This window comes from Homalodisca vitripennis, chromosome 6, assembly GCF_021130785.1.
Source record: "Homalodisca vitripennis isolate AUS2020 chromosome 6, UT_GWSS_2.1, whole genome shotgun sequence".
Taxonomy (NCBI): domain Eukaryota; kingdom Metazoa; phylum Arthropoda; class Insecta; order Hemiptera; family Cicadellidae; genus Homalodisca; species Homalodisca vitripennis.
This window is the reverse complement of record NC_060212.1, coordinates 26,224,806-26,239,520: the sequence shown is the minus strand read 5'-3', so window position 1 is coordinate 26,239,520 and position 14,715 is coordinate 26,224,806. Positions and strand designations below refer to the sequence as shown.

Below are 14,715 nucleotides of genomic sequence, written 5' to 3'. Positions count from 1 at the left end.
AATATGTAATTTTATCTCAGCCTGTATATAGTTAGGCAGTCAAAATTGTGTAAAAGATGTACTATGAAGTCTTAACCTCGTAAATTTTACAACTGTATATACAATAAAACCATTCTTATTTCAATTCAGATTTCACGAACAGAAATTCATAAATAAATTATTCAACTTTTCAACAATAATGTGAACAAATAAAAATATGGGAAATTACGAAATTTTGTGTTTTATTACAGCATAAATTATTCTGAATGTCTACAATGACCCATTTTCATAGGTACCGTGTTCCAATCCTTAAGTATGAAAACATAAATCTTCAACAAATTCAATTTCTAATGAAGTTGAAATAAGTAACTGTTGTATTTTATTTTATAATTATTATTCACATTACATAGTGAAGCTTTCAAATAATTATCTATTTTAATATTTGAACGACAAAACATATCAGAATAGTTTAAGAGAATGCAGAACTAAAGTGGACAGTTCATTAACATTACTTTTTAAATCGTCGTCTTTTTATTTTGTACGAAAACGCTTAGCTGTATTATATCGAACGTTTTCGATAACAATCAATATTATTTTGATAATAGACATAGAATGAACACGTTTTTGCAATAATTGTAGTTTTAAAAAAACTGTCTGCTAGAGAAAAAATGGTATTACAATAAATTAGGATAGAACGAATTTAACCCTTCAAGAGCAGTTTTTTATGAAAGAATAGTCCTAATAAAGAATTTCCCTGTAAAGTTAAGTTTCTCAAACACTTTGTAGGTAAAGTGGTTTTAACTTACTTTATAGGACACTATTGTTTTACTCGTAGGGCAACACAAAGTGCGTTAAAAGAGTAAAGACTCGAAGAACATTTTCATGAGTCATAAACATTTGAAGAAAGGAGAGCAAAGTTTGCGTTTACACAACAAGAATAAAACTTTGTTCGCTTGGAGTATTTTGTATAAATATAACCTTAAAATGTACGTTGAAAAACATCCTTTGCCTCATTATTGGATAAGTAAAAGAAGTCATGACTAGGTGATTGGAACTTTTGTGTTGTCGACCGAACAATAACCGGTAAGCTTTATGGCCACTTACTACAATTTGGTTTAAAGAATGTTCTACTCGGTTATATGCATTTCGGATTATAATTATCGCTCAAATTCCACTATATGCCTCCAAATATATAACTTTTTTATAGAGAGCTAACGATCTAAAAAACCGATATAAAGGCGAATACTAAGAATCAGGTTTAAAGGTGATATCAGTAAACTATCAGACGTCTTATCGCTATAAAGATAATGGGCTTGCAACTGGCTAGCCAATATTATTACTCTCACTTTATCTTGTACTATATACTTGTAAATGAGTTAAAAATTAGTGATCGGACCATCTAGATTTTCATTCTGATATGTTATATGTACTATCTAGTTTCTATTTTGCTATTAGGGAAAACCGTTTTATAACTATAAATACTTAAAACCTTGTCCATACATATTACTCATCTTAGTTTGGATTATTATTTCAGTAGTTTTAAGTAGTTTTTTGTGTATACAAAAACATTCAAGATGTGGGTACAGACAACGGTATCAATCAAATATCATTTCCAATTTAAATTTCCAGAATAAACTTTGTGAATTCATTTTGACCTAAGTATAATCACTGGTAATATCTGGAATGTTTTTGTTAATTGGTACATAATTATAACAACGCGTGAAAAAAGAAAATGTGGCTACTTTCGTTTGTTTATTAACTTTGAAAATATAATTCCGTCCTGACTAAACTTATGATCTATCGAGTTTATTATTTTACGACTAGGCCTATCACTAAAAACACAAAGTGATAGTACTAGGATAGATAAACTAAAATGGTATGGTAGTTAACTAATAAAATATACTTTGTTATAATAATGACATTCGGTAACATTAGATATTTGTTTTCAAATGGTTACAGTAATGGCAATATTCTTAAACATTGCTGGATGTAAAAAACAAAGGAGATTTACCCGCAAAATATAGATAATAACTTAACATTGAAGGAACAAAAAAATATTTCCTCTCTACATTTTACGGCTACACATGAGTTTTTACGGTTTGCCCAAATGGATAGGTTAAGGTTGACATAATTTGACAGAAGATCGTTTTCCACAGTGAGGCCGAAATATAAAATAAATTAATGGTATCGTCAATGATGAGGTTGAAACTGGAAATGTTTCATATTAAATGTATTTTAATATAAAAAAATGTAAGTATATTTTACTGGCCAATTTGTGTGCTACGTTTTATGGAAGAAAAATAATGTACATAATTTTCCTCTCACGCCAGACCAATGTATTTGTTTTTGACCTGTATGTTTTATACTTAATATTCTCAAAATATTTTAAGTCTTTCGCTTAAAAACCAATATTAATATCATTGGTAATTGTAACAGTTGTTGGTTACTACTAGTTATAGATAGACTTGTTATTTAAAATGGAATATTGTAGCAGAGGGTGAAATGGTAAACATTGGTAGGATACCACAGTTACGATTCCAAATTCAAATAATCCTTAAATTTTTTTATAAAAAACCTTATTGTTCGTTAAAAAATCTATTTGATCCCTTCTGGAAACGTAGATTTTAAAGTCCTTAAAAAGAGAAGAATAATGCTGTACGAAATATTTAATTTTTTAAACATAATTTTCTAATACGTACGTAGAGTGCTAATTTTATTAAATATGGAGTATTCACTCAAATTACTCACCTTTAAATAAGAAGATAAGAGCAACGATCGCAAAGGATCCCATCTTCTCCATTGAGCCTTCGTAGAACACAGCACTTAAGTTATAAATAAAACTAAAAAATAACCACTTAATTCTAGGGGACCCTAAGAGAGTCAGAACTGTTCACAATACATAGCACTGGGTTTAAATATTAAATCCATAAAATTGGCGGGAAGGAATTCGCATTCGGAATCTGACGCGCTCGTCACTACGACAACGCTTCCTACGGAGGCACGCAGCATACTGAAGAGTCTGACGGACTAACAGCTGATAGCGGAGCAACAATGCCCGGCTCCCCCACCACAACTCGCCACCCACCCCCACCCACCTAGCCTCCCGCAGGCCGACAACAATAGTGTTCCACATGGCAGACCGCCTAGCCTCGGGAACACCACGGCATGACCGCACTATCCGGTAAAATCAACAATGTGGTGGAATAAATCACTTGACGAAACAAAGTTCTATTGTACCTCCCAAAACAAATACTGAACTGAAATCATCAATACAATATCATTTATATAATTCCGCTCCATTCGTAATGAAATTTTCTGTTGGATTGTTACGTTATAATAGAATCGGTTTAACTGTATGAATATGCATATTTATTAATGGTTCATTTCTTTAAACTTGGTTGTAGTAATACTATACAAGCCTGTAATGGAGGACGTTAAAAGAGCACCTGAATTCCTTTCATACCCTTCATAATAATGTTAACAACAGAGTTTGGTTTTTATACTGCCTTAAAGTACCTACTATATCCACAGTATATATTATAAGTATATCCAAAAACTAGCATAATATAAATACATTATTATTAAAGGGCATATCGTGATGAAAATGTTTGTGCTTGAATTGTTTACTAAAACTAATATAGAACTGAAATGCAAATAATACAATATCATTTATATAATACTGCTTCATTCATAATAAAATTTTCTATCGGATTGAGTTAATTTTATGACGTTACAATAGAAAAAGTTTAACTATATGAATATGGTTTATTTCTTTAAACTGCATATTATATTATCGGTCGTAGCAATACTATACAAGTCTGTAATGAAGGGCGTTAAAAGAACACCTGAGCTCATTCACCGTTTATATTAATGTGACAAGTTTTTTGTTTAATAGTGTCTCATTTCTTAAAAGGAAAGACAGATGAATAAGGGTAACTCAGGCACACATAATAAAAATACTCAATGTTACGTCTTTGTAAAAGTTGAAACTATTCAAAGATAATCCAACAAAAAGCTAACTAACTTAAATGATAAAATATGGAATTATTTATAGTTCACAATAATGCAGCATATTCTACTTGGGGTAGGTATTCTTAAATGAATTATAGTGGGAAAATATCATTATTTTAACCTTACGGTATATATTGTAAATAATGCCATTACTTCTAGAGTCAATAGTTGTTAAACTCATAGAGGAACGTACTATATTGTAATATGTATTATATGTAATGTAACGCTTAATATGTTATTCTATTGTCAAACCGTTTCAAGACAAATTTCGTTTGAAAATGGAGACAAAATAAAGTATGAGTACTTTTGTCATCAACAATGCTTGGATATTTTTAACAGCATTTATTTTATAAGACCCCGTTACAATCACAATAATTTTTGTAGAATAGCGTCATCCTTACGTATAGAACACTTCAATAATTGCTCAGCATAAATGAGTTTTAGTGAAATGTCTCCATTGCTGTATCTGTAACGGTAATACAATCGTGTAACTTAAAACAATGATTTGTCGCATTACAGCACAAAATAAAGTATATACTTCGGTACAAAGTATACTTAAATGCTGAACATAAACTTGCCAGCATTTCTGATGTAAACTTAGCATGAATATTAGTTGCACAACCAAGGTTAAAGTAAGTTTCAATGAAATATCTTCCATTTTTTTTAACTCGGTCATTTAAAAAACGATACTTCGAATATATCTAACTACATAACATATATGTTATTTTATATTACTCAAAATGTCACACTTCAATTTGACCGTTAAATGTTTATGGATTCGTTTAAATGTTTTATTATAGCTGTGAAATTTTATTGGTTATTTTTTTTTAAATAAATAAATAAACATGCCTTTTATTTCAAGCGATTATCAGATACATCTGTTTTTTCATAATAACTCACGTCAACATGATACAATATATTTTAGACACTAAACTTATTTAAAACAGTTAAAAGTACAAAGTTAAAAGTATAAAACGTTCACTCCAGTGAAAAGAGGTGCTTCTTTAGCTGAAGTTTAAATTGGCGACCTTTAAGCAATTTAAGGTCACAAGGGAGACCGTTGTACAACTTTGGACCAAAATGGGAAAATCCCCTTCGACCAATCTCCAACCTCACTTTATTAAAGTGAAGTTGGTCACTCTGCCGAGTGTTGCGGCAAACGATCTCGGCACGACTGCACAGCCTTTCTGCCAGGTACCGTGGCTCCCGCTGGAACAGTACATTGTTTACAAGGCAGCAAGTCTGCATCCTACACACGGCATCCATGGTCATGAGTCCTGCAGCATCTCGAAAGGGTGACACGTGATCTCTTCGACAGAGCCCGTATACAAAACGAATTGCAGTGTTTTGCATTCTTTGAACTCGTTCTGCGTCCTCCTTTGAGATGCTATTGCCGTATGCAGGAAAGCAGTAATAAAAAATTGGTAACACGACAGACAGGACAAGACGCAGCTTAACGGACTCTGGAAGGGTGGATCTCAGCGTATATTATTATCTACAAGACAAATATATGTTAAGTTACATCAATAAATGACTTATCACACACTTATATCTTGATGCAAAAGTCAATTTGCGTTAGTAACGTAAAGATGTCGAGTTTATAAACAACTTTATTTTAGATCAAAACATGAAAATAAATATATTTATCTCAAGAAAAGTTACGTTTATATAAGAATCTAGACAAATACAGTGTAGAACAAGTTTCAGCTAAGATTTAATAAGCAGACAAGTCTTTACAAATGTTATTTGAGATGAATAGATAAGAAAACGTTTTCTTTTTATGTACATCGTCTCCTAAAGTTTGCTTGGAAATACGGTTGTCGGAGATAGAATCTCAATGAGTCCACCGCATGCATTATATTTGCATAATGCATGTTTACTAAATGTAATTTCAAAACTCTTTGATGAAAGAAATGCACGGTAATTGTGCAATTTGCATTCAGATTATATTTTTAAGGAACAAATGAACCTTAAAAAGCTGTACACTATTTCAACATATTTTTAGCTTTTATAAAATGTATCACAAAATTTATTATTACAATTACTGTATTATCACAATTTTATTACCACTTGTTGCATTACAGGCCTCTGTGAGGTTGCATGCAGAGTTTCAAAATTATAATTCATTTAATTAGGCTATATACGTGACTATGTCACATGTAAAAATACTATTGTACTCAGCTCGTTTACAAATTGATTTATACTGAAATTTGTTACCATGGTTAGTCATTTGACCAATGTAAAAAAGATGCTTGCTAACTCAGACTAATCCCATTGAATGGCACCTACCATCATCAAACTAGATATTCCCTTTATAAAAACGGAGTTTCTAGCAAAATTAAAACACTATAGGTCTGTTTGTTTTTTTATCGTGTTGGTTTTATAAACAAACAGACAGACAGGCACAAAAAGACATTTTGAAGCCCTTTAAGTGATAGACTTCGCTAACTCTCAGCCAAATAAAAAATAAAACACCCGTCACAATATGTCAAACATTTTCAAAGATGAAGTAGGTGTATTGACAAGACGTTTATGTAAATCCTGTTTTTGAAATTGAATGCATGTATTTGTTAAGTAGCTGTTTACGCACTAGGCTACGCGTAGGCTATGTGGCCTTGTAGGCTAATTTCCGTAATTTTTATATAATTATATTAATATCTAATCAATATAGAAATGCTTATATTTACCTTGTGTTAAGGTTGAGAGGTAAGTAGCCCTTGTAATATTTATTTTTGGAAATAAATACATTTTTATTTCATTTCATAGTAGTCAAGAAACGCAGGATCGTTTTGTTGGCCTATAAGCACACAACTTGTTTTTTCTTGAAATCCACAAAGGAATTTTACTCAAGAAAGAAATTGGTCGTCAGCTACAGTAGCTTAGGTGGAGGTTATAATGGGAGGATTTAAAAATGCAAAAATATTAAATGATCATTTCACTCAATTTATAGTTATCTTAGCCTTTCTAAGTGTGTTAACACTTAGACCCAAACATCAAAAACGTATAAATAAATGTTAAACCAGCGTCATATAACTATACACAGACCCTTAAAAGGGCGATTGTCAATCCTTTTATGTAGCTGACAGGCGATGACATTAGTATTATTCGTGTGCATTACGGGCTGTTTTTAAGTATATAAATTATATTCAAATTAAGCATAGTGCAATCTGAAAAAAATTAATTTTTTATATTGATTATTATATTTTGTCCTTCCAATGCCCTATTTCCTAATTTCTATTTCCACTAAAATTATCGCGGCCGGCGATCAATTTCTTCCTTAGCGACATTTCCTGTGTCGATCTTAAGACATGCCAGGTCGTGTGGTTATACAGTGCATATTGTGTCTCGTCTACTTGACCATAATTGGCAAATAAAACTTTTCCAAAAATTCTTCGTTTAAAGCTTGTTATGGACGATGGAAGGTTTGACGGGATAACAGGATTTCGGATATTTGCTATAGTTATGTTTACAAAAAGTATAACACAACGTTTCTAGGATTGTAATCTATCCTCTTCGTCAGGTGGGGGTGGTATTAGTACATACAAAAATAGAGTACAAAGAGAAGAAAATTGTTCCGGATGACACGATATGGTGTCAAAGAAAGAGCCGTAATCGATTTCGTGTGTATCCCACTTTCATCCGTGCCGGTGTGGTGTGTGATTTTTTTTCTCGTACTCGTGACTTGTGCTCAGGATTTGTATTCTCTACAATGAAAAAAGTTATTGGACTAGACTCCAAGCAGCTTTTGGGTATGTTTGAACCCTTTTCTTTCCCTTCTTTCTTTCTCTATTTTTGTATGCACTAATACCTCCCCCACCTGACGAAGTCAATAGATTCAAATCCTCGAAACGTTATGTTATAACTTTTGTAACCATAACGATGAATTTCCAAAGAGATGTAATATGCTTACTACTTTGACTGAGTAGTACTTAGACACCAACCGGCAGTAGCGTAAGTAAAAATACTGACTGAAGGAATGGTGTTGAGAAGGAAGAAAAGTAATGGGGTGACCTATCTCTAGGACGGGGGCGTGTCCCGAAGAACAAAGAGTGCTGGGAACAAAGAGTGAAATAATGGTAAATACGTGCTTACGTGAATTGCTAGCGTTAGCTATTGGTACTTATTCACTAGTTATTTATCGACCGGCCTTCTTTGAGCCTGGAATACTGCCTTTTAACTAAAGTATTTCAACTCTGCACTGTGTAAAGCTTGCAAACTAGACTAACCTACTTGACTTAATATAACTGGAACAAACAATTTGTGGAACATCAGGAAATTAGAAAATTAGTGAATGAGTGACATGTCACAAGACAGGGGTTTTAATTTGAAAATTTAAAGTTACACCTTTCTATCCCTCTTTGAAAAGGAGCTGAATTTTTTTATCCACCGAACAATCCAAAAAGTATTTTAATAAATTTGGTGAAATTTTACATCATTATCTCAATCCGCTTGGAATATATCCAGGGGTATCATGTCATGATTTTACACCCTGTATATAAAAAGATAATTTCCTCATTTATTCACTAAAAAATTCTTTTATTTCCCGATATTCTCTAAATTTTTGATTTTGCACACGTATTCCTCATGATTTAAAAAGGAAAACTAAAGTGTTTCATTAAGTCAATTATCAATAGGTGTTGAAATGTGAATACACCCCCTAGAAGAATTATATGTTGTTTCTAATCTTATCGATGTTGTAAAGAGATAAAATATTCCACACATGTGTATTATGCTACCAAAGACAAATAAAAGATTTTTTTTATGGCGATCAACCACCATTAGAGATTAAAAAAGGGATTCACCATTGTAAATCTTTATTTTTCTTTTGCAATTTCTTGCTGTCCTAGAAAGATGAGATGCACTCTCACGTGGCTCATGGCTTAAATAGTAAAAGAAAAGCATTTCCGTAAGATCACAGGGGTGAAATAAGTTGGTGGTAGCCTCTAGAAAAACGTATTTTTGTTGTAGATTCACGACGTACTTTCAGAACAACGTATGTATATACTTTTTTCATTGAGCATCTAAATCATTTTAGTAGTTTATGATGGATCTTAATCATCATTGAGCATGTGAATCAGTCATTAATACTTGATAATTTTCCTTCAGGTTATCCCTTAACTTTCAACAAATATTTTCAGGTATTATATCTGGACAAAAGTCAAACCAAAATATTATACTCTAACTTTCAAAAACCCATGACCTTTTCTTTTCCTTAATTTAACAAATTATAATTTAAGAACGGCTCTTTGAAATTTAATGTGTGGCATTATGACCCAATTACAGAATAACATCAAATGTACAAGTGTTTTATTTCAAAACAGTGTTGAGGTTTTATTTCTTGAAAACTTTAAATGAAAATATCTTAAGAGTCTCGTATGAAAAATCAGTTGCAGTTTTGTAATATTCTTTCTTATAATTTAAATCAGACTTTAACAGTAACAAACGTAGGAAAACCAGTTGATGAAAAAGAGAAATAATTAATTTATTATAGCTGTTCATAAATAATACCAAACTGTCGCTATGTAAAAGCACTGAAAAACAATTATAGCTACTCCAATTAGTTAGTTTTTTTTCTTGATTAGTAAGCTTTACCAATTTCAGAAGGTGAGTATCTTTTAAATAAAACATGATAAATAAAAAGGGTATATTTAATGGTATAAATAGAATAATAGCATGACATTATACACATCGTACGCAACATTGACGTAGTTTATGTCAGTAAATACTACATTCCCTGTTATAAACAAAAATAATAACTAGTTAATCATTATTGTTTATCCCTGTGCCGTAGCATTGATATATATCAATAGTATTGAGCGCAAAGTGGTATTCAATGTGTACACACAACATTAGGCAGGATCATGTATTAATAATTAGATTTGGTACATAATGATAAATACTCACAGAAAATGTTCGGAGTACTCGCGAAAACTAAATGGGGCCATCTGGGAGTTGTCCGTTGATGGAGTTGTAATTGGGTTTACAAGTGGTCTTACATTTCAATTATTTTATGGTAATGAAGTGTTGATTGCTGTACAACTCCTCCTCAGTAGGCGCCATTAATATGTATTTTATTACTTTTTACCAGAATGTCTTATTCTTGCAGTCGTCACACAAGAAACGTCCTAGCATAGTTTTTCAAAGTTATTCATTTCTAGGTTTTGTTCCATTCAAGTCAATAACTCGATATATTGGAGTATTGATGGATCCGTTAGAAATTAACTAATAAGTTATTGCAATACGGATAGTAAAACGGACAGACTTCCCTTTGACTTTTTGGTCCAAAAACCAGTAGAGTTCTTTAATAGACTAAGAGGAAATGATGTAGACCAGTTTTCAAGTCTTTGTTACTTTCCTAAGGAGGGTTCATTTCTGGCTGGTTTATACTTTCTAGTTTTATACTTTCCAGAACCCACACTGGGATCAGCAAAAGCGAATGTGTTACTTAAATCTGGGCAACGTTATGGATGTCCAGGAGCGGCACATCACTGACCGCAAATGTCGGGATTCTGGGGCGCAAGGGTAGATCGATAGGTCTAGTCTACTGCAGGAGATGACTGTTGGAGTAGGTGAGCCTCCCTAAGTGTTACGGGCTGTTGCTAGGCTAGACATAAGGGCGTGCTATCCCTGCTTTATTTAAATGCAGAAGCTTTTACAAAGTTGGCTTTTTTCCAAGGAGGCTCAGATTAATGTCCAAAATCCTCCCTCATGTAGCTCGACAGTTGGCGTCTTGTGCCCCCAACCTTATCGATTTGGAATACCCTGTCACTCCGGAAGCAGCAGAAAGATCTGCTTAGGACTATGTGCAATTTCTCAGTTTCTTGTCCTAAAAGGATATAAATGTGTATGCCTTCTCTTTTAAAGTTTTTGGATACGATTAGTTACAGACTTTCAGATGGTATAGACTGTCTTTTGATCCCAAAATTAATAGCGATGGAATTAGAGGCAGCTATAAACCACAGTTCGTTTCTAGGTCCTATCTATGAAGAGTTACTGTATAGACAGGCAAACGGACAGACAGACAGACTGATTATCTTTTGTACATTTTATTCAAATACAAGTTTTTTATCATAAGTTATCGCACTGTGACCAGACAGACGGACAGTGTCACGGATTCAGTTAATAAGACCATAAAACCGACTGTATTACTATTACAAACAGTATGCTTCAAACAAAGGCTAATGTATTTGCGTCTAGAAGGGACTCCAATAAACCACTTATAGCAGGGTTCTGTGTCGCCAAGTTTTGATATATGGCCAAAACAACATTAGGTTGAAGAATAAAACCTAACAACCGGCTACGAGCGAATTCATATTCAAGTAAGTGATTGCTCTGCCATTTCTAAACTAATCTCTGTTGATTTATACATAGTACGTTCTTTCCCGAGTTCCAACATGATTGAAATATTGTTTACCGAAACCCAATTACATAAATAGATTCTTGTAGTCTGGTCTGAACTGTATAAACAGCACCGCAATGTAGAGTATTGTAAATGAAGTAGAATTTATTTGGTAAATGTTTATCTATTCAGGTCACTCTAGTATGGTATCGGTTGATAAATGCGATAATAGGGAGAATTATAGAATAATATTTTAATTAAGCAGTTTGGGCTCTATCATATTCTTTTACTGTGAATATTATTTTACTAATTTCGAACCCTTCACTCTTTAGATGATTATTGCCCATTAAAGTGTGCTATATTCTTATGAGACTGAAAAATACTTGATTTATTTAAAAAACCCATATAGTTCTTAGTTTCCCTTTGAGTATTTTATAACTGTCGTTGTGACCGCTTACTTTATTCCAATCTATATTTTTATAAGAACATTTCTCTATTGGCTGTAAGCCCTTACTCAATTTTATTGTTATTGAATTCCTTTAAAGAAATATATAAATATTCTACTTTTACGCTTCATACAGGTTTTACTAAGTCTCTGCAACATGTTGTTACTAAAACTGTAACTAAAAGTATATCTTGTTATTACGAAGTCCAAAGTTATGGAGGGATTTGCTACTTTTAGAACTGCGTACAATAACGGAATGGCAATACAATATTCTAGTTGAATGAAATGTCACGTTAATATTAAATTTTTCCGCTTTCAAGGTATATTTTCCCTTCTTTTTTGCACTGGAGATTTTAAAGTAATAGCTCAATTTGCAATATTTTGAGACTTGCAGTAACGATATGACACAAAATGCATGATTCTTCAAAATGCTAGATGAATTGATGACAATATCCTTATTGCAATTGGTAATACAATCGTATTTTGTGAAGATGCAAGCGTTGGAATGTACGGTTTTGTCTTCATTCGTTCTGCGGAAAGAACTTGGTTCTTTTCAATTCTTGGATGGATATTTTTTTAGCGCGTTAGCGATCGAAGCTGACTTTAAACACAAAATGCACGAAAAGAAAAAGGAACTGGTCTCTTTATTCATCCATCTCATATAGTGTTTGGTGTGAGAGTATAATGGGATTTCGGATATTTGCCATAATTATATGTTACAAAATGTACAGCACAACGTTTTGATGGTTGAAATCTATTCTCTTCGTCAGTTAAATTCCTTCCCACCTGATGAATCCCATTATTTCAATTGACTTGAACTGAATTGGATCATAATTTGTTTCCAAATGTGGTACATGCAAACAGTGTAAAAAACTATAATTCAAAGTGCTTAAAAATAAACTAAATTTAACAATAAAAATGTAGTAGGAATTGCAAGTTTAGTGAGTAACTTACAATTAAGAACTTAATTTATATAACTCGTCGTACATTCGTTAATATTTACTGGTAAATTATTTTATAAAGTTGAACTCATTAAGTATTAATACAAAAAATTAGGCACCTAGGAAATAAGCCTACATGGGCCTGTAGAAGCCTGTGCGTAGGCTCGAGTTGCTGCCATGAAATTGTGGACGGATTGTAATTTGTGGTAGTCATTATTAAACATAACATCATGCGAAACTGCATGGTGCGTACACCAAACACACGCACACACACACACACACACACACACACACACACACACACACACACACACACACACACGAGCGCGTGTCAATCCAAGTGAATAATTAAAAGTAATAAAATCTAGAATGGTGTATTTCCAGAATCAAGAAAATAGAAACGAAAGAGTATCATCTTATATACAGTGATTGCTTGCAGAGAATTATAGTGAAAGCCGTAAAGTAAAATAAATAAATAATTATTATTATTTTTATTATTCGTACTGATGAAGAGGATAAATATCAATGTTCGAACCGCAGTATTATGCGTACAACGATGGCATACAGTGTTTTGTGTGTTATGTGAAATAATCAGGGGTCAAAGTTCTTGGAAAGGCCTTTTCTCAGTATTTTCCTACTTTTATCGTTACTTTCAATAGTTTACGATTATGCTGCTGCGACGTGTAAAAAAATAGTAAGTGCTTTAGGTTCCCTACCGCAAAGACTCACCAGGCCGCCGCGTCGTGCTGGCAGGATGCGGTGGGGACGTGATCCGCAAAACAATCCACCGGTATCGCTCATCCTACAGAGAAAACTTCTAAGAACCCAAAGTCGTCAGCAATATTTTACTAAACCAAAAGTAAACGCGGCGAAGGTGTGAAGTGATGAGTCCACTGAGTCACAGGCGGGACGCTTCTTCTGTGGCTGGACGTGACTGAAATATTATCTACTAGACGCCGGATTCCTGGAACCGTATATACTTTGAACGTTGTGTAGTTGCGACATTCCGCCGGTAAAAAGTCCTCATTCATGCGTGTGCCCGGGATTGTGCGTGAAACACTGTAATTAAATTCCTAACAAATCGTTTTCTAGTGAATACCTGCATTTTTTATTCAGTTCAGTTGCAACGTTTTCAATTTAAACAGAATTTTAAATTGTATACTGTTTTAGTAGTTGAAATTGTATAAGATGTCATACCAAGGAATTTTAAAGGACTATTGGTTGGTAGGAACCAACGGTATTATAATACCATGCGGACATTTTAAACGTCTGTACAGAAATTGTGACGGTTTGAAAAATACCAGTATTATTAGTATTAATGAACTCCTATTATCTTAAATGTCATTAGATTTACGAATGAAAAAAATACTAACGAAAAAGACTATAGAAATCATGACGTTTTATGAACTTTCATTTAGGTTTGAGCTAGCTATTTGTGAATGGCCGAGTTTAGCGAAACCTATCACTTTTGGGGCTGGACAAATCGCATTTCAGTCTGTCTGTCTTCTGCACGATGTCTCGAAAACTAACTGACATATACACTTGAAATTGTACATGAAGTTTTATTTATATATTAGGAACACTGAGTTCGATGATGGTGTATGTAACTCCATGGGATTTGGCTGAGCGTTAGTGCATATATTTACATTGGATTTATGGGCAACGATCATGGCAACAACAAAATAGAAGAAAATTATATTTGCAAACAAACTTAATACACCCATAAGAGATTCCAACATATGATATAATTATCACAAGTACCCTAACTATTCCTACCTACATAATGTTATGGCGACTTGGTGCGTAGACTTCTGTTATTTTAAAACACTGATATGGAACTTAATTTAATGAAAAATATCTGAGTGCCATGTTGCAAAATATCTCGTTAAAAAATTCATCTGCAGACTTGAAATATTGCATGAAACTTTATATATATATATATATATATATATATATATATATATATATATATATATAAAACAATAGTTCAGTGAGGGTGC

General features: G+C 32.9%; 1 protein-coding gene across 1 annotated transcript in view; it reads right to left on the bottom strand.

Annotated features, from left to right (window-relative positions):
* Positions 1–2,991, bottom strand: part of LOC124364162 (irregular chiasm C-roughest protein) — a 281,545-nt gene extending 278,554 nt beyond the window's left edge. The window contains 1 exon segment of the mRNA XM_046819416.1: positions 2,728–2,991. Within this exon segment, the coding sequence (XP_046675372.1) occupies positions 2,728–2,779 (52 nt within the window). The 5' untranslated portion in view covers positions 2,780–2,991.
* Between the last annotated feature and the right edge of the window lie 11,724 nt (positions 2,992–14,715).